This window comes from Orcinus orca, chromosome 2 (genome assembly GCF_937001465.1).
Source record: "Orcinus orca chromosome 2, mOrcOrc1.1, whole genome shotgun sequence".
NCBI classification, from domain to species: domain Eukaryota; kingdom Metazoa; phylum Chordata; class Mammalia; order Artiodactyla; family Delphinidae; genus Orcinus; species Orcinus orca.
In genome coordinates this window covers 80778672-80797553 of record NC_064560.1, presented here as the reverse complement: position 1 = coordinate 80797553, position 18882 = coordinate 80778672, and the positions used below count along the sequence as shown (strand labels likewise).

Sequence of the window (18882 nt, the reverse complement as noted above, 5' to 3'; positions counted from 1 at the left end):
CTTAGCACCTATTGGCACAGCAAACTTCTGTCACCTTGGGAGCTGCTACCCTCCTTGTCTGTTCCACGATGACTTTCTTGGCACTTGTCTTTTATCAGGACAAGTTCCAAAATCTACTTTGCAAGGATAGGACATCATGCAAGGAATGCAGTGATCTAATGTGACAGTCTGAACTGCTTCAGGCTAGGGGTGTCTGACACATGCCACAGGGTTGCCCTTGAAACTTTAACATCTCCAGGGGTGCCCTTGTGAGTTTGTCACCGCACACTGGCGTACCTCACAGGGAGTTAGAGTTGGTGGTCCCTAGTTCCAGATGAGGAAGGACCGGAGAGGGTGACTTGCTCTGTTCCCCAGCTCAGGGCTCTCTTTAGAAGACAGCCCTCTCCTCCCACACAGGCTGTCCTCCTTGAGATGGCAGTGTGCGCATAGTTCCTTCCCAGGGTGATTTTCTGTATTGCTTTGTCGTTGCCTCACATTCGATTCAACCATTGTACCGCGTTGGCACTGCTTGCCTGTGTAAACTCGCCTGGGAAGGCCTGGGGACCTGTCACCCCTAGGGTCCACCCCCACGAAGTCTAGCTGGTATCACAGCATCCCCTTGGATGGATCAGCCGTGCACCCTTCCCGGCCACCCTAACGGTGTGCTGTCTCTGCAGACGAGAGTCATCCTCCTGAACTGGTGTGCCTGGTTCCTGCGCATGAAGAGACCGGGGGAGGACAAGGTGCGGCCGGCCTGCCAGCACAAGCAGCGCCGCTGCAGCCTGGCCAGCGTGGAGATGAGCACCGTGGCGGGGCCGCCGGCTACCAACGGCAACCTGCTGTACATCGGCTTCCGTGGCCTGGACAGCGTGCACTGCGCGCCCACCCCTGACTCGGGGGTCGTGTGCGGCCGCGTGGCCTGCTCGCCCACGCACGACGAGCACCTGCTGCACTGCGGCCAGCCCTCGGAGGGGGACCCGGACCTGGCCAAGATTCTGGAGGAGGTACGCTACATCGCCCACCGCTTCCGCTGCCAGGACGAGAGCGAGGCCGTGTGCAGCGAGTGGAAGTTCGCGGCCTGTGTGGTGGACCGCCTGTGCCTCATGGCCTTCTCGGTCTTCACCATCCTCTGCACCATCGGCATCCTGATGTCGGCGCCCAACTTCGTCGAGGCTGTGTCCAAAGACTTCGCTTGACTCCGTCCCGGCTCCCAGCACGTAGGAAACGCAGAGATGGGCGATGACGTTGGCTTAGGGAGAACTTTGGGGTGCTGATTCCACAGCACCGTTAAACCCGAGGACGCAGATGTACCCTATCGCTGTCATGTCGGTTTCAGTTTACTTGTTACTTTCAGTAATAGGATCTCAGCACGTTTCTGTTTAACCCTAGTTGATGGGCCGCTCGATATCCTCCAAGCATCCTTATAGTCAGCAGGACCCTGGAGAGGTCGTTTTGCCCATTCTCCACTGCCTGGTGTGCCCTTCAAAGAGGTTCGGGTGGCTCAGGGCTGACTGCCAGGTGAGGCCTGGGTAGCTGGTCTGCATGCCTGCATGTCACTTGCTGTGAGGGCTTACATGAAAATTCATATCTGCTTTGCCTGTGTACAAATCTAGATTGAAGCTAATCATCATAATAAACCACACTCAGTAAATCCATCAGATAATTGATGAAACAAAACTAAACTAAAACTTAAAACCCAACTGCTTGGTTTTTCTTCAATTCAGACTTTAATTTTCTCTACCAAAGACAGTAGGTAGAGAGAAACAGTTTTATGCTGTGTCTACATTTAAAAAAAGAGACAGTAATAGTTCGTCTTGTAAATTACACTTTTTGCCAGCCTACCCTGTGAGGGGAACCAGGAGGGACACAGGTGTGTGTTGATTCTGAACCAGGACCAGACCCAGTCAAGTTAAGGGGATTTCTGTAGATCCCAGGCACTCCCAAGCTTTCCGTGCTGCCCCCAGACACTGGAAGGTTGAGTCGGTCTGTTCTAGTTGACAAAGCCCAAAGGACAAGTAGAATTCTATTAGAATGACCACCCAGTGTAATAATAGCTGAAGCTGATTTAAACCATCTATGTGTTTGTTTGTTTTTTTTAATGTAAGTAATAGCTGAAGCTAAATTAAACCATATGTGTTTTTTTTTTAAAATAATGCATTAGACACTTCACATGTATTGGAGTTGATTAGCCTTACAAATTTGTGGATCCATACAGATGCACAACATGAAGTCACCAAAGTGTTCTATGCCTTTTCTCCATGTGTCAGGGCCAAGGGGCAGGGGTTTGGGCCTCTTCTGGCTCCCTCTGTGGCGGGAACTGGGGAGGGGGTGGCATGGCTGATGGCTTTCCTGAATGGCAGGCCAGTGGTGGTTAGCAGGAGGGGCTTACAGACTAACAGTGGCTGCACACCCAGTAATTCCAGTTTCTGGTTTGGGGGGATCTGCTTTCCCACAGTTCACACACACAGCTTCAGCCCAGAGAGCTGGCTGAATGGGTGGATTCACTGGAGATGTGTGCTTTGAAAGCTTGGGAAATTTTTATTTTAAATCCAGGTGGTGATGCAGTTCTCCACTTAGATTGTCTAGCTGACAATCATCCCTTTGCTTCTCCCATCCTTACTGTTTAATGTGATCAGAGGAAGACATAAGACAATCTCTCCTGTTCTGTTGTTTCATCTAGTAACTCTCAAAGCTCAAAACTGCAGAAGGTGTCTGAGCTCCTGGGGATCTTTAATTTGCTTCTAACCCCTGAAATGGATACATCATGAGGGAAGATTTGATTTTCAGAGCAAAAGAAATGGCATGCACTTCTTCAGCCATTTATTTCGCTCATTTCTGGGTGGATCTGTGTGCACTGAAGAAGATGGAGGCTTGTGTATGGTGTGTGTGTATGTGTGAGAACACGTGTGTGTGAGCACCTTCAGAAAAGGCCCCTGGTTTACAGCAAGAAGGCTGATAAATAAGGGCATTCCAGCAACATACCATTTGAAGCAGGGTCGTCCTCAGAGTACACTCATTCTATGTGAAGTGGACAAAAAATGCACAATCATTTTTTTTTTTTTGGTCTATTAAAGTGTCTTTAGAAACAACTAGAAGTGTTTTGGTATATAAAGAGAGTGCTTCATTTCTTATTGCTATTCGAAGTTGATCCCTACTACATTTTCCTTTAATAAAAAACCTTTTTGGTTTTGTATTTTATACAGAAAAACGTAAAAGGGCAAACAAAAGGGGTCTGTATTTTGACTGCCCAAATAACTACTCTGCGATTTAAAAAGTAGTAATAAGGAAAAGATGCACACATAGGAAGACAAGTGTGAAAGGCTGAAAATAAGCCCCCACCCACCCCAGCCCCTGCCGTCTCTCCTCACAGGGGACCATCAGTGAGCTTCTGGGGAGGGATGGGCATTTCCAGAAAAAAAGGAAGGGAGAGAGGCTGAGCAGGGACGAAGAGGATGTGGAGAGACACCTTCCTTTTTTGTCTGTTTCTAGCGCCCTGCACTTTGCTTTTTTCAATTGGTGTTAAGAGATCTTTCCATAACAACATATAAAGATCTACCTCATTCTTAATAGCTGCTTAGTGTTCCATTGTCCCCGTGCACTATAATTTCTTTGATTAGTCTTTTATTAGTGAACCTATAGAGTATTTCCTGCCTTTATTTTTATACACAGATCTAAAATTAGCATCCTTGTACTTATATCATGGCATACTTTTGTGACTGTATCTTGATATCAATTCCAACTTGAAAATGGAGTTGCTGGATTTAAGGTTATGTGCATTTAACACTTTTGTCAATATTGCCAGATTATTCTTCAAAAATTGACCCGTGGCTACACTTAAGAGTATAATGAAAAGGTCGATTTCTCAGTTTTCTGGAACAACTTTTTTTTTCCAGTCTGGTGAAAAATGATATTACAGTATCATTCTGATTTAGTTCACTTTATTAGGAGTGAAGTTGAACATCTTTTCAAATGTTTCCTGGTAATTTTTTGGTAAATTTATGTCCTTTACACAATTTTGGCTTTTTCTTAATTAATTTGGCTGTGTATTTTGAAACCTTTCTGTCTTATGTCTTGAAATATTTTTGTCTTTTGACGTTCTCTATTGATTTGCTTATTAATGGTCATATATATATGTATATATATATATATATATAAAGTTTAAAGTTTTATGTTGTCAACTTACCCATATTTTCCTTGTTAGATGCCAGAATTTGTTTCCAGTTCTAAAAGACCTTTCTCATTCTGAGATTATAAATAAATTTACTCATATTTTCTTCTAAATTCTTATGGTTTCATCTGTTTATATTTACATCTTCTAACTCCCAGAAATTCATTTATTGCAGGAAATGGAGGTAAAGATGTGTTTTTATTCCCTCGAAATGGTTGGTCAGTTGTGCCAGCAAAATACATGACAGTGCATTCTGGTATGTAATTGTTTTTTTCCCCATTTGTTCAAAATGACACCTTATTTGTAAACTAAATTCCTCCAAGTGTTTGGATCTACTTCTGTTTTATTGATTTGTCTCCCTATGAATTCCTTGAATTTCTGAGGCTTCATTCCAATTAATATAAAATATTCATATTATTTCATAATTCATAAAATTACATATTAATGTAAACATTTCAATCAAGGCTCTTCTCTACACTCTCTCCCTCTCTTCCTCTCTCTCTTTTTTTCTGTAACTCTTTCTTTCTCATAAACACACACACAACTTTTTAAAGAATTGGGATCACAATGAATTTCTAGATTGTCCTCCTATCGAAGAATACTGCAATCCAGGCTTGTATTCAAATCTAATTTTATATCACTTGTAGAGTTTTATGGTTTCAGATAGGTCTTACGAATTTGTTATTGTCTATTTCTAGATGTCATTTGGCTACCATTTTTAATGCAATGAGTTTTTACATTTTGTATTCTCACTGAATATATAGGAAAGTAGTCGATTTTGCATATCAGTGTTATAATCAAACACCCTAACTATGATTTCTTACTGCTTCTAAGATTTTCTTTTGCCTCCCCCTTTCCACTAATTTCCCTTATTTCTTTCTCTTAGCCAACTGCATTTGAGAACAGTGTTAAATAATAGTGACTCAGGTGGCATACCTGTCTTGTTCCTGACATCAATGGGATGGTTTAATGTCTCACTGTTTAACTTGTATGAAGACATGTATTTTCCTTGTCATAATAAAAAGTATCTGTGTATTCTCAAACTATTAAGGCTTTCTGGGGAAATGTAGATGTTAGTTTTTTGTCACAGCCTTCTCAGTATCCATGGAGATAATCAGAAGGGTTTCCGCTTTGCTCTAGTAGTATGTTGTATATTAATAGATTGCTTCAGACCAAACTACTATTATGTTCCTGAGACGATCTCTACTTACGATTTTTGCTATCAATTTCATATATGAGATGAATCATTCTGCAGCTTGCTTTGTGTGCAAAACCAAAAGAAACCAAAGAACGCTCTATATTCTGCAACCATTTACTTGGTTTTAGAATCATCTTCTACTTAAGTGTCAAATGTCTCACCAGGGCTGGGGGCTGTCTGGGAATACACTGGGGTGCTTCTGAATTTCTCCCACTGGGCACGGTAGGTCCTAGGGCACTTCTGGAGTCAGTTTTAGTTACATATTTTTTAAGAAAATTAATTTTAATCCAATTTTCAGTATATTTATGTAGTTTTGCAATATAGGAACTTAGGATTTTAAAATTTCCTCTATATTCATAATTATGTCTCCATTTTTCATTTCTAATTGTGTGCATTTCTCCATTTGTCTTTATTGATTTGACTCACCAAGGATTTTATTTTTCTATATTTTCAGACACTGAAACCTTAGACTTATTCATCAGTTCGGAGACCTGGCTGCAGACCCTGTTGCCCCTGGACTGATGCAACCCTTCTTGGGATAGCAGGCAAGCAGTACAGGGGGAGCCACAGCAGGGCTCCGGCACCAGGACTGCAGCTTCCCTTGGCAATGAGAGCCAGAGGATCAAACCAGGCCAGGCAGTGGGGATGTGTCCGACGAGGCTGGTCATGTGACCACAGTTAGTTGGAGAACAGACCCACCGAAGCTTTAACCAGAAGCTGTCTTGAGGCTCTGGACTCCCAGAAGCAATCCTTTCTCACATAATAATTTCTGTTCCCTGGTTACTTTGTTCTTTCTGGCCCAAACCTTCCTTTCCAGCCCAATCCTTCTTAGACCTGACCTTACTGCTCCTGGCTCCTTTTCAAATTATCACTTACTTCATTTGCATGTGGGTTTGTCTTTTTAATATCAGAGCTTATCATGCGATGGGGACTGTCTGCAGTTTCAGGCTTTCTGAACTCTTGTGGTCAAATCTTGCTGAGTCCGCAGTACACCCCACTTGGGGAATCACAGGAATGCAAAACATTCTAGCATTCTGCCCTGTTCTTTGCCCTTTCTAGTCTGTCTCTCCAATGTCTCATTTAAAAATTTACATTCTTTCCTAATTTTTTTCTTGCTAGAGCCTTATTGCCAGTCTCTCCTCTGCTGTGTTAGACTTCTGTAATTGTACCTTCTGACAAATACTGCCCATCAACAAATTCTGCTGTTGTATTTCTTAAATTTCTGCCTTGATTTTTAATATTTCAGTCCTCCTCTACTCTTATTTTTGTATTTTTTATTTTTAAGGCTTTATTTTTTAGAGCAGTTATAGATCCACAGCAAAATTGAGGAAGGTATGGAGATTTCCCAGGTACTCCCTGCCCCCCGCATGCCTACCCTCCCTCATGATGGACATTTGTTACAAGTGATGAACCTACACATAGTTATCAACCAAAGTCCATAGTTTACACAAGGGTTCACTCTTGATGTTGTGCATTCTGTGAGTTTGGACAAATGTATAAAGATGTGTACCCAGCGTTATAGTATCATACAGAGTAGTTTCACTGCCCTAAAAATCATCTGTGCTCCCATCTATTCATTCCCCAGCCCCTGGCAATGATGGATCTTGTCACTGTCTCCATAGTTTTGCCTTGTCTGGAAAGTCATATAGTTGGAATCACAAAGTATATGGCCTTTTCAGATTGACTTCTTTCACTTAATAATATGCATTTAAGGTTCCCCAGTGTCTTTTCATGGCTTGATAGCTCTTTTTTTTTTTAGCACTGAGTAACAGTTCATTATCTGTATCATCTATTTCATGATACGGATCTTTGCTCCTTTTCTAATTATTATTTACTATATTTACATGTGGGTTTGACTTTTTAATATCAGAGCTTATCATAAACATCTGCTATAAACATCTGCATGCAGATTTTTGTCTGGATATAAGTTTTCAACCCCTTTTAGTAAATACCAAGGGGTGTGATTACTAGATTGTATGGTAAAACTATGTTTAGTTTTTAAAGTAACTGTCTTCCAAAGTGGCTGTACCATTTTGCATTCCCACTGGTAATAAAAGACAGTTCCTGTTTCTTCCCTTCCTTGCCAGTATTTGGGGTTGTCCATCTAACAGATTTTGGCCATCTAATAGGTATGTACTAGTATCTCGTTGTTTTAATTTTAATTTCCCTGATGGCATATGATGTAGAGCATCTTTTCATATGCTTATTTGCCATCTATATATCTTCTTTGACAGGGTGTTTGTTAAGGTCTTTGGCCCATCTTTTAAATCAGGTTGTTTGTTTTCTTATTGTTGGGTTTTAAGAGTTCTTTGTATATATTGGATAACAATCCTTTATCAGATGTGTCTTTTTCAAATATTTTCTCCTAATCTGTGACTTGTCTTTTCATTTTCTTGGTATTGTCTTTCAAAGAGCAGAAGTTTTGCCTTTAAATAAAGTCTAGTCTATTATTTCTTTCTTTCACGGACATGCCTTTGCTGTTGTATCTAAAAAGTCATCTCCATACCCAAGGTCATCTAGACTTTCTCTTGTTATCTCCCAGGAGTTACATAATTCTGTGTTTTAGAGTTAGGTCTGTGATCCACTTTGAGTTAATTTTTTGGACAGTATATACTCTGTGTCTAGATTTATTTATTTATTTTTGCATGTGGATGTTTAGTTGCTCCAGCATTATTTGTTGAATAAATTATCCTTTCTCCATTGAACTGACTTTGCTTCTTTTCAAGAATCAGTTGACTATATTTATGTGAGTCTATTTCCGGGCTCTTTATTGTCTCCCATCGGGTACCATCTGGGTTCTCTATTCTGCTCTATTTGTCTATTCTTTTGTTAATACTACATTGTCATGATTACTATAGATCTATAGTAAGTCTTGAAGTCAAACCCCTATTCAAAAATATGTTATATATGTTTTTGAATTGTGGTAAAATATACAGAACATAAAATTTACCATCTTTAAGTGTACAGTTTGGTGGCATTAATTGCATTCACATTTTTGTACAACCATCACCACCGTCCATCACCAGAACTCTTTTCATCTTGCAAAATTGAACTCTGTATGCATTAAACACTAATTCCCCATTTCCCATCCCCCAGACCCTGGCAACCACAATTCTACTCTGTCTATGAATTTGATTACTCCAGGTACCTCACATCAGTGGAATCATGCAGGATTTATCATTCTGTGATTGGCTTATTTCACTTTGCATAAGGCCCTCAAGCTTCATCCAAGTGGGTGCTCCTCTTCTGCTTTTACTGTTTACTTTATTGTTGTTGTGGTTCTAACTTATGCAGTTGATACCTAGTTCATTTATCTCCATTTATTCTGATTTAATCGTATAAGTACTTTTGACTCTGAATTTTCTTCTCATTAGAGCTTTAACAGCAACCTATATGTTTTGATATGTAGCGTTTTTATCTTCACTTTCTAAATATTCTATAAATTCAGTTTTGAAATATTCTTTGAACTGATACTTTTTGAATATTTCAAAATTTCCAAAATTTTTAAAAGTTAAAAATTAATTTCCTATTGTATTACGTTGTGCTTTGAGCACCATGTATTCTGTACTACTTCTAATATTTATAATTTATTGATGTATATTTTGAGTTTTTTAATATAATCATTTTGTGCAAATGAGCACTTCCCAGAGTATGGCCTGGAGTTCTGGCCTTTGAGACTGACCAGTGGGAGCCAGGCAGGAGGGACTACACTCCTTACTAGCAGTATTTCTCCTTTAGTTTTCCTTCCTTTTACTATATGACATTTAACAATTGATATCATTTGTTGATTCTATATTTTCCTTGAATTCACACTTTAAAATCAGGGCCCCAGATTTTTTTTCTGAGCTTATGCCTAGTATATCCTTAACCATAATTTTATTTTTAACCTTTTTTGAGTCACTTTGTGATAAGTTTGTCTTGAATATGCATTTACATTTTAATATAACTGCTATGTTTGGTTCTAATATCATTTTTCCTTAAATAATTTCTGGGTATGAAGTTCATATTTCTTTTGCATCTTATGTTTTCGGTTTTCTTTCTTTTTCCTCCTTTGGTGTATATGTATTCCTTTTGTTAAAATGGAAGACATTATAGGTATGTGTTTCAAGTGGTCACCTATATACTTTTACATAATATAATCAAACCTTTATTTCATGATTAATCAACCTGAACCTGTTCTCAGTGTTTCCACATGTTCTGAAATGGTGAGTTTTTGGTCCACTGTTTGTTTCCAAAGCTCTGCAACTTACCACTTATTTTATTTGTCCATCCTGTCTTTTAGCACTTATTTTATATAAATCAAGTTCTCGTTCTCATACAATATTTTGGAGAATTTTCTTCTGTTTGTTTGGTTCTTCCTTTGCAGAAAGGGAACTTCCCATCTCTGCCACATGCCAGGGTCCACACTTTCTCTTCTGTTCTCCCGTGGTGTGTTTGAGTGAATACCTTCCCATTTATGTTCATCTTGCTTCTGCTTATTGGGCAGCTCTGTGCGGACCTTCTTTTTCCTCTAAGAGAAGGTCTCTGAACCTCTTCCCAAATTCTCTATCCTCCCATTCAAGCTGGAGATGAAGGCTCAGACCTCCCTCTTCTTTCTGCTCTTTTGCCCTGAGGTTCTCGAAGGAAGGTTGGAGGATTTGGGTTTGTATGTTTTTACTCTTTTGCTGCAGTTGTTGGTCTGTTAAGTGCCCCTAACACTCAGGTAGAGGAGACCTGCATTGGCATTTACTTCTCTAATTTAGCATGAAACCCTGGGGCCTCCCATCAGCTGGTTATTTTAGCTTCATCTCCCCAGCAGCATTGCCAACCCCTATCCTTAACCCACCTCCAGTCAGGACAGAAAGAAGGTAACCATGGATTGGGCACTGTGCTGGCAGTTCGTAGGATGGGGGAGCATTATCTTTTGCTCTGATTGTGCCTTGGAAGTGGTTACAGTCACATCCCCATTTCTTTCTGCCCATCTGGGAAAGAAAGCACGAAGACCTTGGGTGGGTTTCCTGCTTCTGTGGTGACCCTTCAGGGCTCCGTAGGGGATTCTGCACTCGTGAGATTTTTATAAACTTTCCCCTCCAGATTACAGCTTCCCTTCCCAGTCACCTCACTCCACATTGGCGGGGATGGGGTGGGGACAACGCAACCAGGTCCTTCAGTAGGATGTGTATGTAGGGGTGCCTCCCTGAGGCAGGGTTTTCCCCACCATTGACTCTTTTCTTGGCTGCAGCATTTTGAAGAGTGTGGCATGTGGCTCTGTCAAGTCACTTATTTCGCTGCTGCTGGTTAGTAGTTTTGTTGTTCGGGGCTGGAGCATCTCTGGCCCTGATTTCCTCCACCCATGATTTTTAAGGCCCTTGACCTATGTTAAAAAGGATGAGTATCAGTGGACAGTGATATACTCAAGCACCAAGGCTAGTGGTAAATTATATTATCAATAATTTGAGAGTATCATGGCAGATGTTTTCAACTTTATGTTGAAGCTGTTGATCTTTATGTTGAAGGAGCCTCTGTAGTTGTGAGCTTAGGATTTCTCCACCTATATTTGTCCATTTTTGTCTCTATGGTAGGTGAAAGTAACCAAGCATCAGCCATTTCTTTGTAGTACATATTTTTATTAATACTATCTGCATAGCTGTTTTCTAAAGCATGTTGCTTTGAACTATCACTTAAGATAAGGATAGTCTGGCAGAAATAAATACTTTAGAGTTAAAATGAGTGTTATGTTTCTGCCTGTGCATTTTGGTAGTTACTATACATTAGGAACTGCTGTTACATTTTTCAAACATGATAAGGCTCAGAAAATCGCCACCCACTTGAAATGACAATCTGAGCTAGTCCCATCCATACTGCAGTGTGCTCCCTATATACTGTCATCCTCAGGCTCTGGCTCCTATGTGACAGTATTATATTCCCTTTAGCACCCTTATTTACAGAGCCCTGCATACTGAGACAGGCTGGGACCTGGGACCCTTTGCTGCAGTGCTTGCACCTGGACAAAGGTCTCCTCGAGCAACAGAATACAAAGAAACTATAATGGACTAAAAATTACTGCACACGTGCGCAATTAGGGAAAATTATGAACAAGGTACAAAAAGACCAAAAATCCAACTGTCGCTTCTGAAGAGCCGGGAACAAAAACAGGGGGTCGGGAGCAACAGCAGGGTGCTGCGCATGCCCCCTGCACACACCACCACCGAGGGGGTGGGCAGATCACCTAAGCCACCCCTCCGGCCCGACCCCTGGACACACCCCCACCCTCACCCCATATAAGGAATCAGCTCACCCCTCCCCTCAGGGAGCAAACAATGGAATCTGTTACTTGTTTTAGCTCCCCCCTGCTGCAGCAGTAGTCCCAATAAAGCCTTGCCTGAATTTCTTGTCTGGTCTCTTATCAATTTCTATTGATTAAGGAGGCCAAGGATCCTGGTCGGTAACAATGCTGTTTACAGAGGGAGGCGTGGTGACTCATTTGAGGAGGCAGTGCCTCAAACCCTTCATGGATAGGGGCAAGTTCTCTATATTCAATTAGATTCATAATTTCCAAAATAGACAAAAGCTTAGAGCTCATCTCTGCCATCCATTTCCAAACTTAAAAAAAAGAAGAGGGAAAGGGCTATTTCTTCAAACTGAAGAGAACAGACTCTCAGTTCCAGAGTGGGAGTCTGGGGGGCCTGGTTTGCCCCTAAAGAGAAGCTGTGAAGGAAACATTTTGAAAAGGGTCTTAGTAAACATTGGGGCATCAGCCAAAGCAATGTGGGCTCAGGAGGTGGTGGACCAGTGAGGGGTCACGGGGTCACTTCCAACTGCGTCTGTGTTTGGGGGAGGTGGGGACCCCACTCTCAGGATGGAGCAGTGGTGGTAGCCAACATTTGGTGCTTTGCTTCAAGGAGGCTTCCTGAACTCTCCTGAGGGTCCTCCAGACTCCTAGAAATAAACGGGCAGAGGAGAGCCAAAGCCACTGGCTGAGACTAACCTACCACTTAAATTCAGATTTCGTGACCCCACGGGAACCATAGGCTGAGATTTAATACATTCACTTAAAGTACGTTGGGCTGTGTTACAGGCTGAACTGTGTCCCTCCACCCCACCAAATCCATATGTCGACGTCCTAACCACCCCAGTACCTCAGAATGTGACTGTATTTGAAGATGAGGCCTTTAAAGAAGTGATTAAGTTAAATGAGGTCGTATGGGTGGGGCCTAATCCAATATGGCTGCTGTCCTTACAAGAAGAGATTAGGACACAGATGTGCACAGAAGGAAGACCCCGTGAGGACACAGGGAGAAGATGGCTATTTGCAAACCAAGGAAAGCGGCCCCAGTAAAAAACTAACCCTGCTGACATCTTGATCTCAGATTTCCAGCCTCCAGAACTGTGAGCAAATAAACGTGTGTTTTTTAAATCACCTAGCCTGTGGGACTTTATTGGCTGCCCTCGCAGACTAATGCACCGCCTACAACAGGGCATCCCCTCCACCAGGCACTGGGTGGGGTGCAGATACAGTCCCTTGAAAAAGAATGACTCCTCAGCTGCAATGAGCTCTTTCTCAGTAAGAGGCTTAGATATGTAAATAGACAAGGGCCACCCAGTGAGGAATCCCAGCCTTGAGAAATCCTGGCCAGTCTCCCAGAGATGGTGGTGCTTCAGCTAGAACCAGACAGCAGGATTGAGGCCCACACCAGCAGCTTGCTCCGTCTCTCACACATGGCTGTTTTTGAATGAGGATGAGAAAATGTCCCGACAGTGCTCTCATTTACTTCCAACATGTCTGCCCTCCAAACCCCTGTGGCAGTGGCAGGGAACTGCACGTGGAATCCTTAAATGATCAGGAATGAAAGGGAAACTGGAGAGGCTGCCTTGTTCACCCCAGCTTTGCTTTCATGCAAAATATTGTTTTTGTCACTGGTATGTGCTGTCTTCATTAGCTGTGAATGAAATTTTTGGCCAAAACAATTTTTCTTTGAAAGTTAATATTTCAATACCATGATGGTGGAAGACACTCATGGTCCCTAAAACTGCCTTTAGCTGGGGCCTGGGCAGGGGTGGGGGGGTGGCAGGTGAGAATGAATGTCCTGAGGACCAGGCAGTGAGAACTTCCTGAGCGTTTCAGGGCCCTGTGAACACATCACAAAGGGATAAGCTTGGAAAGGATGTATATATATATATAACTGAATCACTTTGCTGTACAGCAGAAATTAACATTATAAATTAACATTATAAATGTTATAAATTATATAACATAATTTATAAATGTTATAAATTAACATTATAAATGTTAATTTCTGTACAGCAGAAATTAACATTATAAATCAATGACACTTCAATAAAATAAATTTAAAAAGAAAAGAATAAGCTTGGGTGGGCAGTGATTAAGAAAACCTCTCCAAGATTTTCTTTAAGGTTGGCAAGTCTGTTCCCTCCACACACCTTCCCTCCTTTCTCTAGTGCAGAGATGAAAACTGGCCGGCCCAGGTTGGCTGCCACACCTGCAAACCCATTTCTGCCCCTACTGACCTCCAGCATGCTCCTCACCTTATCCAAACCTCAGTTTCCCCATCTTTTAAGAGCAAACAACTAATACTAGTACCCACTGAGGCAGGAGCCTGGAACAGCCCGGAACACGGGAAACACTCAGAAAATGTCGTTAAGTTAATTTCCATCAGGGTCAAACCTCAGCCTTCCCACACAGGGAACACACTATTCTTGTCTTAAAAGGCTTTATGACAAACAGGCTGCCTGGTCCTGTCACAAGTGTCCCTTTCAAGTTTAGCAAACTCTTCCTGCCACTGTTGGCAATGACATCAAGCAGCAAGTTCTCTGGTGAGAAAAAGGAAAGCTTAGAGAGACACTGTCAACTGTATCTTTCTAGGGATATTTTCTGGGACCCCAAACTGAAAAGCACAAGTCAAAAATGAAGAAAGGGGCTTTGGCATTGAGTCCTGGGAGAATCTGGTGGAGTCCTTAGGGAGAGGCCATTACACTTGGAAACCAGCAGAGACCCTTCACAGAATGGCTGTCTGTTGAATGCCTTCTACATGCCTGGCATGTTCCCAAGATAAATGGGGAGAGACGCTTATCCACATGGAGCTGGAGTCTGGTAGAGAGGGTGGTAAATCAATAAACAGACATGGACACGAATGTGACAGCATGAGTGATGGGGTGAAGACCTGGGAGCAGGGGAATGGGTTCAGGCCAGCTCCCCCTGCAGGCAATGTGTGCAGCAGACAGTGAGAGCTGATTAGAAGTCACCCAGTGGGAAGATTTGGAAGGGCAAGGGCAGCAGCCAGTTTCCCTGCCACTGTTCCTTCCTCCCTAGGGTCTCAAGCCAGCCCTCTGTCCTCCAGCCAGCTTTCAGAGTCCTCTGATTGCTGCTGGTGTTATTCGAGGTGTCCAGCTGTGCTTAGAGCAGCAGGCAGGGGTTCCCCTATCTTGCTGGGATGGACCAATGGTGAGATGGAGGCAGCTTTCATCTTTGTCATAGACTGTCCTTGAGGTGGGAGGATGCACTGCCAGGGGCCGCTGAGAAACGCTCCAGAGTAAAGGAGGGTTACGTGGTGGACAGATATGTGTGGGGCTGTGGACAGAGAGACAGCAGAAGTGAGGGGGCTGCCTGCTGTGAGGAAAATGAGGGAGGTGCCTGGCCCGATGCGGACAGACTCGGCCTCCGTTGTCTCCTGGGGTTTGGTTTAGTGGCAAGACCATTGCATCTTTGTATATGGCAATTCAGCTGTCTTTAGCCCAAGGCCTTTCTGTTACTTTTCCTTTCCACATCCCATGATTTGAAATAGCATATCTACCCCATTAATGACTCTATTCCAGTGTTTCTAAAGAAAGGAATATGATGAAACATTATTCCATTATAACCCTGCAGTAAACAACGACAAGCGAGTGCTAAACTTGGTCTTATTTTGCAGTGGTTCTTATTGCTTCATAATGAGAAAGGGGAGAGCTGCCCCGACCGACCGGCCAAGCTGGCCTGGCGCACCGAGCTTGGTGTCTCCTGATGAACCTAAACAACTTCACAGAACATCATCAGGCAAGGCCACCCAGTGAAGGTGAGAGGTCAGAACGAGAGCAAGGTCACAATGTCATCATGTCTGAACACAGATGAAACAGGAAGCCACACAAAGGGCCGAACATCCACCTTGCCACAGGTAAAGGGAGAGGGGCTGCTTCTATACAGTAAAGACTGCCGCCTCGCTTTCATCTGCACGTCTTCTAGACATGATTTATTAAGATGTCCAAGCATAGGATTCCCCTCTTCCTGACAGCATCACAGCATCCATTCCAGAGCAAACCCCAGCTTCCTGGACCCCACTCCCCAAATCACCCAACACAAGCCTATAATGAGTCCCTTCTGGCTCCCTTTTACTGGGATGCCCCTGGCTCCCCCTCGGGTGACTTGTGTGTAGTCTCTCTTGCTCTGGCAAATAATAAGCCCAACTCGCTCAACTGCAGGGCTGTTCTCAGGGGTCTTCAGTTGGAGGACATTTTCAGTTAAAATATATTCACATAGAATGGCATTCACGGGCTAATTTCCATGAGAGCTTTTGAAACACATAAAACAGCTTATATATTCCATCCGCAACTGGCCACCAACTCCATGATAGTATAATTTTTACTAAACCCTAGGATTCTGGAACACAGGATATTAAGTCTGAGCTGAGCACATCCTTGCATTTTTTTGTGGTGTCTAAATGACACCAGGAGTAACTTCATGAAAGTGGAGATCATATTTTCTACATTCATTCATCTAATGAGTCTACTACTGACTAATGGGAACCACCCAGGCCTTTAAGCTCTTCTTCCCAGGTCCCCTGCTGTCTGTTCCTAAGACGCACACTCTATTCGTTTTCAATGACTGTGTATCTGCTTTCAAAGAACATCTTTCAGAAAACCAAAAGAGACATTATAATGGATGTTTAGCACCAGTGTAGTTCATTGAATGGCATGAAAATTAACTTCTCACACAGTAACATAAAGACATAAAAAATAAATAACTACAATCTACTTAAAGTTTCTGGTTACAGATTTTTAGCAAAATGGCACTCAAAGTATATTCAAAGTCAGGGAGGCTTTGCATATAATATGGAGCCTTTGACCATACATCTGAGCGGCTTACGCGTCTCTTTGTCTGGAGTTGACGATGGAGTTTGGGAAGCTTCAAGGAGACATCTTGCTGAGATCTGCATAGCAATTCTTTTCACCCCTTTCAGGAGTATAAGACATGGCAGAGACATATGATCTGAACCCATGCAATTCACACCATTGGATGACCCTGCCTTCATGGAATTCATGGTGTGGCCTGGCCCCCTAAATAGTTGCCACATTATTCCACTTTCCACATCAATTTCAACAAATGAAAATCTTTTAATCAGGTTTTACTTATACTATACAATCTTGATAGGATTTTGGACAATAGCTCCTTGGGTTCTGGGGGAAGGGAGTGAGGGAAGGTAGGGCTAGTAGTATATTTATGAAATAAAAATAGAGAATGAAATAAATATTACATGAGACCTACTTCTACTCCACAAAAGTTGTTTATCTGAAATTCAAATTTAACTGGGCATCCTGTGTTTTATCTCACCACCCCAGGGGGAAGGAGAGTGGGAAGGACATCACAAAAATTAAAGACTGGGTAGGTTGAAGCGGAGTTCTAAATTAAGAGAGGCTTGGTCTGTGATGGGATTCAATGCATGCTCTGCCAATGACCTAGGGGCTTTGGGCATCTGTCTTAGGAACTGGGAACTTAGTGGATGGCCAAAAGAGGACTTGGGGACTGTGTGTGTAGCAGAGGATTGATGCTGATGGGTTGTGGAGAAGTGCTGACTACAGAAGGTCTAGTTACAGACCAGGAGGCTGGGCTACATGCTGGTCTCAAATGAGTCAAGTTCCCTGCCTGGGAAAGGAGCTGACTCTGGTCCAGGTGATGTTCTAGGAGGAAGGGAATGAGGAAACCCATGTCCTGTTTCTCTACCCATCACTTCCCCCAAGAGGGCTCTCTGCTCAGCCCTCAGGGCTTCTGGAAGGCTCTCCTGGAAACCCAAGACATACTCCATGTGAACAAGAGAAGATGCGGGCCCCCTCCTGCCCTTACTCTCCCTGCCTGATTGTGGTCCCACTCTGGGTGACAGTGCCACTGTCTGGTTGGAACTTGCCTGTTCCAACAGATACCCAGTCTCAAGTCAGCAATGCTGCTTTGAATGCGGGAGTGTCCTGCTGTGGATGATAAATTATATGATCATCCTATTCTTAGCCCAGGGGCCTCTGTGCATTGAACTGGCTTCATCTGCTTTGTTTTAACCACAGAACCCAGCTTTACAATCAGTTGGCAATAGGATTTTGGCAGACATAGTGAGGATGAAGAAAAATGGAACAAAAAGGACACAGATTGAGAGAGCTAGCAGAGAAAATGGTAGGGGTGGGGAGGAAAAAACTCTACCCTTCCTGCTGGGCCTTCTGACCTGGGCAGACCCCCTAAGGAACAGGAATGGACCCGAGAAAAGGATTACAGTAAGCTGTATCTGAAGACACTGCGACCCGCCTCTGGGGGAGACTGAGCCTGCCTGGCTCTATCCTAGATCTGCATTTGGGATTCTTCCCAGAGATGCTTCGGGGTGAGGGGTGAAGGAAATGGGGACACACACGACCTTAGATTGTGTCAGACTGATATTGAGCTGCTCTGTGCCAGGCCCTTAGCGTGTGCCCTCTCAGTGCTGGTGGAGTAATGGATACGAGTCCAAACCACCTTATTAGAGTTTCAGATACTTCTCTATAAATTACTAAAGGATTTCCCTTACTTTCTTAGAAATATTTTTATTTAAAAACCCACCTGTATTAGTTTTCTATGGCTGATATAACAAAATACCATCAACGTGGGGACTTAAAACAATATGCATTATTCCCTTATAGTTCTAGTGGTCAGAAGTCTGCAATGAGTCTCATGGAGACAACACCAAGGTGTAGGCAGGACCCCAATGTTCATAGCAGCACTATTCACAATAGCCAAGACATGGAAGCAACCTAAATGTCCATCGACAGGTGAATGGATAAAGAAGCTGTGGTATATATATATAACTGAATATTATTCAGCCATAAAAAGAATGATATAATGTCATTTACAGCAACAAGGATGGACCTAGAGGTGATCATACTAAGTGGAGTAAGTCAGAAGAGAAAGACAAATGCCATATGATATCACTTATATGTGGAATCTAAAATATGACACAAATGGACTTATTTATGAAACAGAAATAGACTCACAGACATAGAACACAAACTTATGGTTACCAAAGGGAAAAGGGTAGCGATGAATTAGGAGTTTGGGATTAGCAGATACAAACTACTATACATAAAATAGATAAACAACAAGGTCCTACTGTATAGCACAGGGAGCTATACTCAATATTTTGTAATAATCTATAAAGGAAAAGAATCTGAAAAAGAAAAAAATATATATATCACTTGGCCATACACCTGAAACTAACAAAACATTGTAAATCAACTATACTTTAAAAAAAAAAAAAAAAGGTATAAGCAGGAT

General features: G+C 42.6%; 1 protein-coding gene across 1 annotated transcript in view; it reads left to right on the top strand.

Moving 5' to 3' along the window:
- CHRNA7 (cholinergic receptor nicotinic alpha 7 subunit) overlaps positions 1-1289 on the top strand; it is a 120901-nt gene extending 119612 nt beyond the window's left edge. Inside the window, exon 10 of the mRNA XM_004285278.3 lies at positions 657-1289. Within this exon, the coding sequence (XP_004285326.1) occupies positions 657-1175 (519 nt within the window). The 3' untranslated portion in view covers positions 1176-1289. The remainder of the gene's footprint in view (positions 1-656) is intronic.
- Positions 1290-18882: the final 17593 nt, after the last annotated feature.